Genomic DNA, 15525 nt, shown 5'->3' with positions numbered 1-15525 from the left:
AAATAAAAGCACCTGCTTACAGCAGCTGCATGTGCGTGTGTGCATCTTTGATCACTGAGAAACTGTGGATAGCTGACATTTGCCGCTTGGTATGCTTATGTATTTTGGGCCAAGGATGAACACTGCGAAAATGGAACAATGGATGTTGCTAACTGCTTTCTGGACTCAGATGCGATTCCAGCCGGGGGCGGTAAGTCATCTTTGTAAAGCGTGAGTGTGGTGAGGTTTAAGTCCAATGTAAGTACTTGATATAATTGTAAATATGTTAAAAATACATGGATGACACAAGAAAATGAAAGCTCTTATTTCCATTGGGGTCCATTTAAAAATCAAATGAAAAACAGAAATAGAAATGAAATAATAACAATAATTAGAATAGTGTGTATATGATAAGAGGAACCTAAACAAATTCTAAATACATAAAAACAGTCAATCATAAATAAAAAATTACATAATTAACAGGAAAGAAAAGGGATGAGTTCTTCTAGAAATTGTTGAGGTCTAAGGTTCTAAAAACATTCTGGACTCACACGACATTCCAACTCATTATACAAGCTTTGCTTACTTTCTGACCACCCTTACCACAAAATGTCAGCTACATATTTTATAAACACTACACAATCTGGACCCCATAGATCCCCACAGGCAACATGCGAGTACATCAATATTTTTATTATTCTTCATTTATTTAGAATGGTAAGCTAATTTGACATTTTATTTATGGTGATTCACACTTTAGCTAAAAAAAATTTTGCTCACGTATTCATGTTCTTTTCAGATATTAAAATTAAATTTAGTCAAATAAACAAACACACCGGCAGATGGACAAATGGCAAAACAAATAAAACTTCTTTGATGGAGGTAATTAATTGAACCTATAAAAGAAAATTAATTGCTCATTTTTAAAGTAGCATTTATTTATGAATAATATCAGCTGATAGCTAATCATTGGTACTAGCAATAATGATTAAACAGTGTACTAAAAGAGTGTTCAATAAGTGGATTCATTCATTATGTTGTTAATTCTGTTCAATGTTTGTGGACAGAAAGTAAATGATAAAAGATTAAACTTCTGATTGGTTAACTTTAAATCCCAGCTGACTTGTTGCTGCAGTCAGACACAATATAAAGAGTGTGTGAAGGGAAAACACTGTGCAGTGATGGAGGCACACAGCATATATACATGAGATGGACAATGTGACCTCAATAAATGTGTTTTTTCTTTCAGGGTTAAATGAAACAATGAACCACAGAATTGCTATTTTCTCTGTGACTTTAATCTGTTACTGTGTGATTTTGCTGTTAAATGTTTCTCTTGTTGTGATCATTATTTCAGATAATAATCTCCATGAACCCATGTACATTATATTATGTGCTTTTTGTATGAATGGACTCTATGGAACAACAGGTTTTTACCCCAAATTTCTCTGGGATCTGCTGTCTCCTGTCCATTTGATCTCTTATTCCGGCTGTCTGATTCAGGCTCTGGTGATACACTCATTTACTTCCAGTGATCTTTCTATTCTTGCCCTTATGTCATATGACAGATACCTGGCTATATGTCGCCCCCTGCAGTATCACTCCATCATGACAAAGAAAAGACTCTTTCACTTCTTAGTTTTCATATGGATTGTACCTGCTATCATTTTTCGTATTAATATGTTCCTGACATCAAGAATGAAATTATGCAGCTCGAGAATTTCCAGACTCTACTGTTTGAACAGGGTTATCGTTCAACTTGCTTGTTCTTCATCTGACAACATGATTAGTAGTATTGTTGCTTATATTACAATAATAATTTATTTCTTTCACGGTTTGTTCATAGTTTGGTCTTACATGTATTTAATCAAAACATGCATAAGCTCTCTGGAAAACAGGAGAAAGTTTATGCAAACTTGTGTTCCACATTTAACCTCCTTATTCATTTTCATTGTGACTGTATTATTTGATCTTATGTATATGCGATTTGGTTCAAAGGATTTACCTCAAGCTTTTCAGAATTTTGTTGCAATTGAATTTCTTGTTATTCCTCCAATTATGAATCCTCTGATATATGGCTTCAATTTGGCTAAAATTTGGAAAAGAATTCAAAATGTAACTCAGTTAAAGTATTAAAAGTTAGTTTTTGTGTTACATGTTAAAAAAATTAACACATATTTAATTTTTGCTTTTTATTTGCATGTATTTTTGTCTTCAAAACACACTGCCTTATTAAACTTGATAAATTAGTTTAAGTTTGAGGTCATCATTTAAGTAATGTGGTGTCATTTGATAAGTGTCACATGAACATATATACCATACATAAAGAAGACTTGATAAGAAGGTAAGAATTGATGCTACAAGCCTAATAATTTTAATCATGACTTACTTATCCATAATAGTGTGTCAGCTAATTTAAACAATTACATGTTATCCGATTTAGTCCGAGTCCTCAATATTCCTCACGATGACATTTTTCTTCCTTTCAGTTGTCCCTACTGTGATAACAGTATAGGGCTTGGAAGGCAAAAATGTAGACAAGTGAATGAATCTCAGCCAGTTTGTGTTGACAGCAACTCAAACAATAAATGCTATAATCATATAATTCACCAAATTAAAAATAGTATATCACAAAGACGAACTGACCATATCATGGTGAACGCTGATGCACCAAATCAATCCTAACGACAACTTTGTTTTGTCTAATATCTCATATATTGGTGTATTACATTAACCTAATAAGCTGAGTTAACATTTTATGGATAAACATGCACAATTATAACACAAAATATACACCTGTACGGAAACGTTTTAGAAGAATGAACGAGAAACTCATTTTAAAACATCACAGCATTCACTTCTTAGATTTAGGTGCGTGGGTCAGGAGTTTATTTTTTATCTATTTTATTTTTATTTTATTTTGTTTTTTGTTTCAGAGTAAATCAAGAAGAAGCAAAGCAGTAAAGCAAGAAGGATAGTTATACTGCTTCTTAGATGCTCTAATATAATTGCTGACCCACTACTCATACAACTTAACAGAACTAAAAAAAATGAATGTAACTGATGACTTTAAAATGTTTAAGTTGTTTAAGTTTAAAATATAAACATCTGGAGTACATGCTGTATGTAACTTTTGATTACAGTTAAATTAATGTGCTCAGTAAGTCAACTCCCTGACAATATTTTCAATTACTGTGGCACAGTTGTCAATCATGGTGGCTCAGTGGTTAGCACTGTTGCCTCACAGCAAGAAGGTCCTTGCTGTGACCTCCCACCCCCACCCCCAGTAATTCTGCATGTTAATTTGGCACAGGTTTTACATCAGGTGCATGTCCACATTACAGGGAAGAACAGGCAGTCTTGAATTTGGAACTTTCTGCTTTGGAACCAATCACACTGTCCACATGGCCACTGTGCTCTGTAATTAAGCACATTTGTAATTAAACTGAATTTAAATGCTTTAACTTTTGAATCTCAAACTCTTGTGACTCAGCACTTAAACTGCGGCAATTCAACATCTGAAATACATTGAGGACCTCACACACTACATTTGCTGTTAATAACTTCAGATGCACTAATTTACACAATAGAAATAAGAAAAGAGAAGTTATACTTTTAAGAGACTTAATCCATATAATGAGTTCAGGTTCATCAGAAATCAGTTCAATAAACCCAAAAGGATGAAAAACATAACTTTGCTGCACTTAATCCATTTAGTTTTATGTAACAGCTGAGTGGATCCTTGTCATTTGATTGGTGGTTTGTATGTCACGTGACATGGATTATTGGTACCATTTGCCTTTGTGTTTCATTGACAGTGCAATAATTCTTTTGTGCATGCAATTTTGGTTCTATATGAAATGTGCTATTGCACGCCCTGACCACCGCGCACACTTACACTACTGGGGGCAGCATTTAGCTAAATATGAGTTTTTTGGGGGGTTTTTTGTTTGTTTGTTTTATGGGGTTTTTTGTTATTGTTGTTGTTTTGGCTGATGGACAACAATTTGAATGGGCTAATTGAAAAAAAAATCCACTACGCTGTAAGCCAGCTGGAGGCATGAAGAGCTATTAGGATGAACAGCGGGACAAATTTATGACAGTTTTTTGCTGGACTGAGCATACGGCAGTCTCTACACAAATTCAGTGCACTACATTGTTAGAATTGCTTTTGAACTATCTGACTGTGTTTGCAAGTTGACTGAGAACAGTTTTGGACTCTTATTTACATTTGTGTTGGACTGTTGACATCTAAGCACCATTGATGCACACCAAAATGTCGTCTTTCTGTTGTTCATAAATTAATAAAATATCAAACTAATTATAAATGATTTTTCATTCATTCAATGGAACGAATATATCATTTATTTATATATTCAGATCAGTATTCTCCAACTTCAAACAGGGTTTACGACCAGTGCATTCCGAGTGCTGGTCTCAAGCCCCAATAACTAAGTCACAAAAAATATGGAGGTCAGAAACCAAAATTCCATAATGCATCCAACAACAAGCACCACTGGTGCCACTGCCCAACAGGGTGCTGATGGAAATTTGGCTACTGCTGAACAAAGAATATGACGAGGAGGAGAAATTGTCCAGGGATAGCGGGAGAAGAGGAAAAGCAGGATTTTGGAAGAAAGAGTTGAGACTTTGAATATTAGCAGTATGGCTAGAAAAGGGAGAGATTTGGCTGATATGATGGAGAGGAGAAAGGTAGAGCTCTCGATCCTACTTGTACAAAAAATGGAAACGTGGAAGGGAAGTAAGGCCAGGAACATGCGCGGTTGGTTCGGGTCTCATCACACGAGAGCATGAATGCTGTAAGAATCACACGAATTGAAAAAAAAAAAAGAATTCGAACTGCATTTGTGCGGTACAAACAGTCCAGGTATTCATACAGCATGAATATGACATAAACCTTGCCCCACGAAAAAATAAAAACAGAATAAAATAAAAAAGACATGGAATAAAAACAAACACAGCACTAAACCCCACAATGCCAACACCCAAGGTCTGGGTGGAAAGCAAGCGGGGAGGGGGGTGGCAGGGCGAGCACGGTGGTGCACTCTTTTGAAGGCCTGCTGTGTCACACTGCTGGGTGTCACACTCGCATCATATTAAAGATATTAAAGACTGCTCTTAACCCACCTGTGGCATTGAGCAGAGACACTCGACAGGGGAAGACAATTATTATCAGCTTTAGGGTGCAGGCAGGATTATTTTTTCCAACGCCTTCCAGCTGAGCTGCAATCATGAGCCAGGCAGACATGTTGATATGTTTTGCGCTGCAGACGTTTTCCCAAGAAGTGGTTAAGAAAGGCAACACCAAGGAGTTAGATAAGATAAGATAAGATAAAATCTATTGATCTCACAGAGGAGAACTCACATGTTACGTCAGCTCTTAAAAGTAGCTCTTAAAGTAGAGGAAAATGTTCATCAAACAGTGTGTGCGAGGATAAGAAATAATAATAATACTTGTAACAGTACAGGACATAAGAAAATGAGGTAGAAATAGAGATAGAATATGTATGTATATATATATATATATATATATATATATATATATATATATATATATATATATATATATATATATATATATATATATACGAGGTCTATTAGAAAAGTATCCGACCTTATTATTTTTTTCAAAAACCATATGGATTTGAATCACGTGTGATTACATCAGACATGCTTGAACCCTCGTGGGCATGCGAGAGTTTTTTCACGCCTGTCGGTTACGTCATTCGCCTGTGGGCAGTCTTTGAGTGAGGAGTCGCCCACCCTCTCGTCGATTTTTTTCATTGTTTAGGAATGGCTCAGAGACTGCTGCTTTGTTTGATGAAAATTTTTTCAAAGCTGTAAGGCACAACTGAGTGGACACCATTCGATAAATTCAGCTGGTTTTCGGGAAAAATTTTAACGGCTGATGAGAGATTTTGGTCTGGTAGTGTCGCTTTAAGGACGGCCCACGGCGCCTGACGGCGATCTGCGCTCCGAGGCGGCAGCGTCTCGCCGTTTCAAGTTGAAACTTCCACATTTCAGGCTCTGTTGATCCAGGAAGTCGTCAGAGAACAGAGAACTTTCAGAAGAAGTCGGCATGAGGAGTTTATTCGGACATTCCATTGTTAACGGACATTTTGTAATGAAAGAACGTGCGGGCAGAGTCGCATGTCGGGCTGGACCCGACCGCGGGGGGTCGCGACAGGAAAAACACCTCCGTTGGAAACCTTAACGGGCAAGTTGGAACATGCCCAAGCTGTTAAACAATTTCTCAGTTACTCACTTGTTGAAAGCCATCAAAAGCCGCCTGAATTTTACAAATGGTTTTCAACACGGAGGTGTTTTTCCTGTCGCGGCGCACACAGATTCGCCGAGTCGTCACGGAAACGACTCAGTGAATTTGCGCGCACGTCTTTCATTACAAAATATCCTTAAACAGTAGAATGTCCGCATAAACTCCTCATGCCGGCCTCTTCTGAATCTTCTCTGTTCTCTCACGACGTCCTGGGTGAATTAAGCCTTAAATTAGGATGTTTTCAGGTCGAAACAGGCCGACGACGGCACCTGGAAGCGCTACGCGACGTCCCGCTCCGTGGGAAGTCCTTACACCGACAGAAACACCCCATAATCTCTCATCAGCCGTTAAACTTTTCACCGAAACCAGCTAAATTCTCGAATAGTGTCCACTCGGATATTCCTCACAGGTCCAGAAAAAATTTGATAAGCCAACGCGCGCCATCTGGAGCAGCGTGTGAAACAAAGGAATTCAGCCGAGAGGGCGGGACCACATCTCACTCAAGGCCTGCCCACAGGGAAATGACGTCACCGACACGCATGAAAAAACTCACGCATGCGCACGAGGGTTCAAGCATGATTGGTGTAATCGCACGTCATTCAAATTCATATAGTTAAAAAAATAAATAAAAGGATCGGTTTATTATCTAATAGACCTCGTATATATATATATATATATATATATATATATATATATATATATATATATATATATATATATATATATATATATATATAATGCATATACGAGGTCTATTAGAAAAGTATCCGACCTTATTATTTTTTTTAAAAACCATATGGATTTGAATCACGTGTGATTACATCAGCCAAGCTTGAACCATCGTGGGCATGCGAGAGCTTTTTCATGCCTGTCGGTGACGTCATTCGCCTGTGAGCACGCCTTGTGGGAGGAGTGGTCCAGCCCCCTCGTCGGATTTTCATAGTCTGAGAAGTTGCTGAGAGACTGGCGCTGTGCTTCATCAAAATTTTTTCAAAAACTGTGAGGCACATCCGAGTGGACACCATTCGAGAAATTCAGCTGGTTTTCAGTGAAAATTTTAACAGCTGATGAGTTGGAAGCCTTAAGGACAAGTTGGAACATGCCCTGCTGTTAAACAGTTTCTCAGCTACTCACTCAACTGAAAGCCACCAAAAGCCCCCTGGATTTTACAAATGGTTATCAACACGGAGGTGTTTTTCCTGTGGCGGGCGGGCCGCGCTGGCTGCGAGCCAACATGCCAATCCGTCTGCACGTCTTTCATTAAAAAAATCTCCTTTAACAGTGGAATGTCCGGATAAACTGCTGATTCCAACCTCTTCTGAAAGTTCTCTGTTCTCTCACGACGTCCTGGGTCAACAGAGGCTTAAATTTGGAGGTTTTCAGCTTGAAACAGAATGACGACGTCGCCTCGGAGCGCTGCGCGACGTCCCGCTCCATGGGAAGTCCTTACAGCTATAGAAACAGTCCAAAATCTCTCATCAGCCGCTAAAATTTTCACCGAAAACCAGCTGAATTTCTCGAATGGTGTCCACTCGGATGTGCCTCACAGTTTTTGAAAAAATTTTGATGAAGCACAGCGCCAGTCTCTCAGCAACTTCTCAGACAATGAAAATCCGGCGAGGGGGCCGGACCACTCCTCCCACAAGGCGTGCGCACAGGCGAATGACGTCACCGACAGGCGTGGAAAAACTCGCGCATGCGCACGAAGGTTCAAGCTTGGCTGACGTAAAAACATATGAATCAAATCCATATAGTTTTTTAAAAAAATAAAACGGTCGGTTTCTTTTCTAATAGACCTCGTATAAACATGATTGGGATTGAAAGAGATAGGAGCATCTTATTTACAATATGTGAGATGGAGTTTAGATGTGGTAAGGTGACATTAGTGCAGGGATTTGTAAACGAGTTGTTATTGCACATGATTTGTGGACATATTGCATGTGGTTATTTTTCACAGTGTTATTGTACAGTCTGACAGCAACAGGGAGGAATGACCTGCGGTATCGTTCCTTCTTGCACTGAGGGTGCCTCAGCCTGTCACTGAACGAGCTGTTCAGCTCTACTACTGTCTAGTGCAGAGGGTGAGAGGAGTTGTGTGTGATGGATTTGAACTTGGCTAACACCCTCCTCTCAGCCACCTGCTCCAGAGACTCCAGAGGACAGCCCAGGACAGAGCTGGACATCCTGACCAGCTTATTCAGTCTCGTTCTCTCCCGCTCTGTGATGCCCGGAGCCCAACAGACGACAGCATAGAGGAGGGCAGAGGCTACAACAAAGTCATTGAAGGCCTTAAGCAGAGGCCTGCAGAACATGACAAACTGCAAAGTCAACATCAACTCCTTCAGCCCAGAAGGACAGAGGGCACTCCACCATCATTGACAGGAACGTGGAGCTGCTAGCACTGCTGGTGACATTTGACACAGATATCCAACTGGCCATAGGGAAGGGAGGAGAACAGTCATTTATAGCTACACAGTTGAGTCAGATTTAAGCAAAAGAAAAAAAAAAACAACCACTGCAAAGCAAGCAACCAAAACAAAGCAACCAAACTCAGCAGTCTTTGCACTCTTGAATCCAAACCAGAGCTTCTCCGCAAAATTTCAAATAAAACAAAACAGCCACGCCGGTCAGTTTTGTGTGTGTTAAGACCGTCGTGCGCTCCACTCCAGCGGGGAGCCAATCCGTGTATATGGGTGTGTGTGTCAGCATGTGCACTTTTGGAGTCCAGAGCGCAGATGGCACCCTTTTTCACCCTCCACAGTCTCCTCTTCCTCGGCGGGGTTGCATATTAAGTCTGTCATCTTTATTTTATTGTCTTTTCAAATTTATTTGTGTCACAGTCAGACACGGCTCATGATGATCAGCATTACAGTGACCGTCGTAGCTGTTACAACCACTTACGCCCATGGCTGTTAGACCCTGTCCCACGTCAACAGTGCACCGCGCTGATGCACAGTGCCTGTGATCGCGGTATGATGTCCAGAATGAGCATGTAATCACAAATCTGTTGTCAGTTCACGCCATGTGTCAGAGGATGTTCCTGTGTTATAATGACTGTTAGACCCCGTCCACACGGCCGCAATGTGTCTCAGCTCATCTCTGTGACGTGCTGATGGACAGTGCCTGTGATGGCGGTATAACATCCAGAATGAGCATGTAATCATACATCCACTGTCAGTCCACCGCATGTGTCAGAACATGCACCTGCATTATCATGTCATTATGGCTGCTAAACCCCATCCAGGTGGCCCATCAGCACGTCAGAGTGCTGACTTGTTGTGACACACAGAGACGGTGTATTGATGTGATTGCACAATGTTCACATGTATGCATATGATGATTGCGTGCCACAGGCTTTGCACAATACAATATTTCCTTTGCAGGAATGCAGGGGGGTCCGCTCATCGGGGGCACACTCAGGACGTGCCAACAAGATCAGACCGCTCCAAATGCTGGTGGGTTGCCATTTTGGATGCTAGTTCAGATGCCAATTTGAATGCCATTCAAGTCACACAGTCACACAGCAGTACGACTGCTGTTCAAATGCAGCACAACAGCACTGTGCCTGTTCTCTCTACATTCGTGCTGGCTGTGTGAATTTGGCAAATTGGACCCAAATGCAATGAAAGAATTAACAGAAATGAAAATGGAATGAAAGAATTAACAGATTTATTGGATGGAACAGAAAAATGCTGCAAATGTGCAACAGAATTTGATAAAGTTGAGGAATAGCCGGGAAAGCGGAGACCCAGCCCGAACAGTGGTGGAAAACAGAAGCCGCAGCCCCTCAGAACCAGAACCTGGGTGGCAGGTAGAAGTGGAGTCAGAACCAGGAAGCAACAATGTGGAATGATGCGATCCGGAGCCAGGTGGTCGCCTGCTGAGCTGTCAAGGAACAGATTCACTGAGAAGAAAGAAGAAACACAGGTTAGTGGGCTTGTGCACAATCCAAGCACTGGCAAACTCGGTTCAAATTACTAAGGAAATTACAAGTGGTGCGTAATGCACTGTCGGTAATTAGCAGAGTCAAAAACAGAGCATGGAAGCTCAGAAAAGGCTGCAGGTAATTGAGCTGATTCACAATAGCGCTGATGTGGGGGCTCAAAAATAGCTGTGTGAGAGTGTACAAAACCCTGAATAGAGGGGCCAGGTTACCAAGTAGGAATCATTGAGTTTCTGGCAAAGGTGGAAATAAAGAACTGGGGATTATGTACAGGTGCGGTGATGAATTACAGGTGGGTCGATCAGCTCCGTGGCGCGCCACCTGGAAAAACACAGGAGACAGCAGGAACCAAGACAGCCCACACCAGCACTTAAATTAATGTGCTTAATTTAAGGATTTAAGAAGGGATAGTTTGCACCATGTGTCATGCATGCTTAGTTACATGTTACGGGGTCACATATGTCACATGTCATAGAATCCAATGGACAATGACATTGTTTGACCTTTACCTTGCAGACCAATCATTCAACACAGTCAAAACTATTAGCTCAACCAATACCTTGTACCACTTTTTACCAAAATTGGAGCAACTTTAACTTTTTGAGCCCTGTACAAAGTGAAGCTGACCTTTGTCACCATTCTTGCAGTTTTTACCTCATAACTCAGAACATTCAGTCACAGATTGTCCAAACATACAGTATATCGATCTAAAATCATTTTAAAAGGTAACTAATCAGTTGTATCGACACTAGGAAATAACACATTGGATTTAAGCAGATTTTACATGGGTTTTGTTAGCACTTTTAATGATAAAGACGTTAAATGTTACTGTGCAAACCAGAGTTTTAAATGAAGGCCATACTGGTAAAAACATTGGCACGTTACTGCGTGAAGCCTGCACAGGGTGGAAAATCTCTGACAAGAATCCTGCCATCATCACAGGTAACACCAGGAAACATGAGTGTAGCCAGTGCAGAAGCCCAGTTCAGTCCACAGATTACCCACTTTGAACAACTATCCAGGTATTTATTTCACAGTCACAAAACTGTTACTGAATCAATTTCAAGTCACTGAATCATTTTAGATCGGATCATCCTAAATGAACCAACATTGTCCTTGAATTATATTGGCAACCATGAATCGTGATATGAATCGAATCACTAAAATGAATTGTTACACTCGTAGGTGCTATGTCAGTGACTTGGACTTGGTTCACATTTAAAAAGTCGGATAGTGAGCTGATACATAGTGCAGAACCGCAAGTACTTTAATGAGACAGAAATGCAGAAACTGTAAGGCCAGCTCTGAGAGGAAGTTGAAAAAGACCTCCGTGAATTAAAGTATTTCACAACTGTGGACTTGTGGTCGAGTCGCACCATGGAGCCTTATATCAGCCTCATGATCCATTTCATAACTGATGAGTGGGAACTGGCCAGCCAGTGCTTACAGTCTTCATATTTCCCTGATGATCATACAGGTGAAGCGAAAGCAGAAAGATTAAAGGATGCACTGGAGTCATGGTGTGTTGGGGAAGAATATCAAGTGTGCATTACCTCCGACAACAGTCCAAATGTGTATAGGCAGTGACAGTGAATGACTGAAAAAGGCTGCAGTGCTTTGGTCACAGGCTCCATCTCACTATTGGTAGGTTAAAATGTCTCTTTTGTAAGAGTGTAAAACTATTTTAAACTATTTTAATGTTCTTACTCCATCAGATTGAGTGTACAGCAGAGGCAGGGCTGCAAAACCTCCCTTTGAATACAGATTCCGGTCAAAATTTGTTTCCAAGTTCTGTTTATTTTGTCATATGAAACCACGAACTTAAGAAAAAAATATAGATTTTTTTATACAGAACACGCTCTTTTCAAAACATGACCCTGTGGATAAAAACATATGCACCCTTTCTTCTTCTATGATGTTTAAACGCAGCCGGCATCGTTATTGTTGCATTGCTGCCATCTTCTGCTTCAGTCCGTTATAGCCAGTGGTGGGCATAGTTCTGCTAATCCACTAACCGCTAATTAGCAAAGGTGTGTGTGTGTGTGTGTGTGTGTGTGTGTGTGTGTGTGTGTGTGTGTGTGTGTGTGTGTGTGTGTGTGTGTGTGTGTGTGTGTGTGTGTGTGTGTGTGTGTGTGCGTGTGTGTGCATATATAGTCTCTGTGGACATCTTCATTGTTTTTGGCACGTGTTGGTCAGTTCAGCATGAAGAACAGTTCTTTTTGGCCACATTAAAAAGAATAACATGACCAGGCAAGCAAAAAATTGGCATCTCAGCTTTAGACGAAGAGAATCATCAGGACCATCAGCACCATCTACACCACCTGCTGTCTGAGGCGCGTACACAACATCTTGCGTGACCAGCATCATCCTGCATATCACCTCTTCCACTTGCTGCCCTCCGGGAGGAGATACATATACATTATCACATTCTCGTATTACAACAAAAATCTGCCCTATACTTGTAAACCAGCCCTCATGAGACACAACAAAAAATAGTGTTGTTAAATCATACACTTGTCCTATCAATTTTACTGCCCTGGAAACTGTGGCAATAAAATCAGGGCGAGACAAAAAAAGACATTGAAATACAAGTGTTGTGTGGGCCGCCCGAAGAGGGGATACTGCTGGCTCACCACCAGAGGGCGCTCTGCCTGTCGTCGGGTTTCAGGCACCAGAGGGCGTAGTCGCCTCACAGGAGCCCCAGGAGCCCGGAGCTGACAGCTGTCAGAAATCAGCCATCATCATCATTCTCCATAAAAGCCTGGAAGAGACACCACTACTCTGCCGAGTTATCAGCTTACCACACAGGTAACCTACTCAGCCGCTTTGTGCCGTTCGCACAATTATTGCTACTGATTTTTGCAGTCGTAACCTTTGGTATATACTCGCAGCTTGGAGCTGGGTTTGTGGAAGTTGGAAGGAGTTGGCGTTTCCACTCCTGACTTTCCTTATCGCTAAGTATACTGTTGGTACTGCACGTTCTCAGTGTTCCTGTTTTCTGGGAGTGGTGGATTTTTTCCCTCAGGAAGGAACTGTGAATTTTGCTATTGCTGGGTGTACACACCCACCGCAACCTGTTTGTTTTTCCTGCCAGCAGTACCAGATCTGACAGCTGGGAGCAGTGGCCACCTGGGGACTCGGGATTTGGCGGCTCCGGTGTGTTGCAGGTCTCCGTTGGCGGTGGAACCTTGTGGGTCCTGGCTCTTCCTTCTGGATAAGGCATCTCCTATCATTGGCCTGCCCACACGTCACCTTCTTGTGGAACTTTTGATTGACAGACTAAAGCAGTATTTGACCTGTAGTGCACATTTGCAATATTAAATTGTATTCAGTGGCATCTCTATTGTCCGTTCATTTACGCCCCCTGTTGTGGGTCCGTGTCTTACACTTTCCCAACAACCAGGATTTGTATCACCCCACTTTTCATCCAATCAAGAGCCCCCATTTCCCAGCCCCACCCCCATTTTATGTTACCCTGGTGACAAGTGCAGGATCGTGATACAGGATCCACATCATTTCATTCAACCAAGATGTCTGATCAAGGTGAGAGTTTTAACCTTCCTAGCAGGGAGAATTCTACAACTTGAATCTTATACTGAAGTTGTGAGACATCAAGATGTTAGTGAAGAAGACGCTCATGTCTTTATCGAGAGATATAAGAACATTCCATAATTTACATATTTGTTCCACGATTCATGTGTATGATTATTGTTCTTTATTTTTGTTCAAAATAAATTGTATTACATGGCTGTTTATGTTTCATGCCCTGTATCATGACCCTCGTATCTGTATGAGCCCGAGTCCGAAGGATGTGTGTTTATGGATCATGCTAATATTTATCACATATTACAGCAAAAATAAAGAACAAGAACCATATAATTATCGTCAGCTCCATTTAATAACAACTCACTTACTAATTACACCAACAACATTCAATCAACACTTCTGCTAATAATAAATAGCATAACACAATAGGTCTGATCTATATAATCATTACAATAGTTAAAGAATAATCACACACATGAATCATGTAGATCAAATAACGCAGGTAAATCATGTACATATGTAGATTATGGAATGTTCTTATGTCTCTCTATAAAGTCATGAGTGTCCTCTTCACTAACTTCACTAATCAGACTGCATAAAATGAAGGCATCTTCTATATGAGATGATCTAGAAGCAGAAAAGCTCAAAAGAACTGAAATTATTTCATTGTTATTTATTCATGTCAAGAAAATGCATTTTGAAAATAATATTTTCTCATTTTGATCAGCTAAAAGACAGGTCCTAGGGGATGTTGGGGATGCAAAAAAATTGAAAGCAAATAATACTTGGTAGGAGTAAATGAGGTTATTTTTTTTTCCCAAAAAAATGAATTCCGATTTATGTCTTTATTTGCTTGGCGTTTCAGCTGTGGTTAGTTGATATGTGATTGAAGTGGATACTTTTGTAGAGGAGACTTCGCTTGATATTTTGATGTATAATATGTGTATGTTGGTGTCAGCATTGGTTAGTTATGAGTGTTCAAATGTTCCAAAACAGGGCAGGTCCCCAAATTTGGGGACTCTAGGGTTTAAGAGGTTAAATCCAAGCTGACGTGTTGCTGCAGTCAGATACAATATAAAGAGAGTGTGAAGGGAAAACACACACTTTTCAGGGACCGAGGCAAACAGCACATATGAGAAATGGACAGTGAGTCCTCAATAAATGTGTTTTTTCTTTCAGGGTTAAACGAAACAATGAACCACAGAATCGCTCTTTTCTCTGTGACTTTAATCTGTTTCTGTTTGATTTTGCTGTTAAATGTTTCTCTTGTGATCATCATTTTAGATAAGAATCTCCATGAACCCATGTATATTCTATTATGTGCTGTTTGTATGAATAGACTATATGGAACAACAGGTTTTTACCCCAAATTTCTGTTGGATCTGCTCTCTCCTGTCCATTTGATCTCTTATTCCAGCTGTCTGATTCAGGCTCTGGTGATACACTGGTTTACTTCCAGTGAACTTTCTATTCTTGCACTTATGTCATATGACAGATACATGGCTATATGTCGCCCCCTGCAGTATCACTCTATCATGACAAAGAAAAGACTCTCATCTTCTGGTTTTCTCATGGCTCATACCTTTTATCATAATTGGCATTAATATTTTCCTAACATCTAGACTCAAATTATGCGGCTCAAATATTTCCAAGCTCTATTGTGTGAATTGGGTTATTGTTAAACTTGCTTGTTCTTCATCTGACACAATGATTAACAACATTGTTGTTTATATTACAATAATCATTTATTTTTTCATGG

The 15525-nt window shown here is 40.4% G+C and overlaps 2 protein-coding genes across 2 annotated transcripts in view; both read left to right on the top strand.

Annotated features, from left to right (window-relative positions):
- The first annotated feature begins 1188 nt into the window (after positions 1-1188).
- Positions 1189-2115, top strand: LOC117524271 (olfactory receptor 5F1-like). The gene has a single exon (XM_034186041.1). The coding sequence runs from the start codon at positions 1189-1191 to the stop codon at positions 2113-2115; it is 927 nt and encodes a 308-aa protein (XP_034041932.1).
- An 11635-nt stretch (positions 2116-13750) lies between these two features.
- The window catches only part of LOC117524269 (olfactory receptor 1019-like), a 65757-nt gene continuing 63982 nt past the window's right edge, over positions 13751-15525 (top strand). Inside the window, 3 exon segments of the mRNA XM_034186040.1 lie at positions 13751-13763; positions 14946-15321; positions 15323-15525. Coding sequence (XP_034041931.1) covers positions 13751-13763; positions 14946-15321; positions 15323-15525 — 592 coding nt within the window.

Source organism: Thalassophryne amazonica, chromosome 14, assembly GCF_902500255.1.
Source record: "Thalassophryne amazonica chromosome 14, fThaAma1.1, whole genome shotgun sequence".
Taxonomy (NCBI): Eukaryota; Metazoa; Chordata; class Actinopteri; order Batrachoidiformes; family Batrachoididae; genus Thalassophryne; species Thalassophryne amazonica.
This window is presented reverse-complemented; position numbering and strand designations above follow the sequence as displayed.

Excerpts from the sequence above, each read along its gene's own strand:
- LOC117524271 (XM_034186041.1), top strand. The coding sequence starts at position 1,189 with ATGGACAATGTGACCTCAATAAATGTGTTTTTTCTTTCAGGGTTAAAT.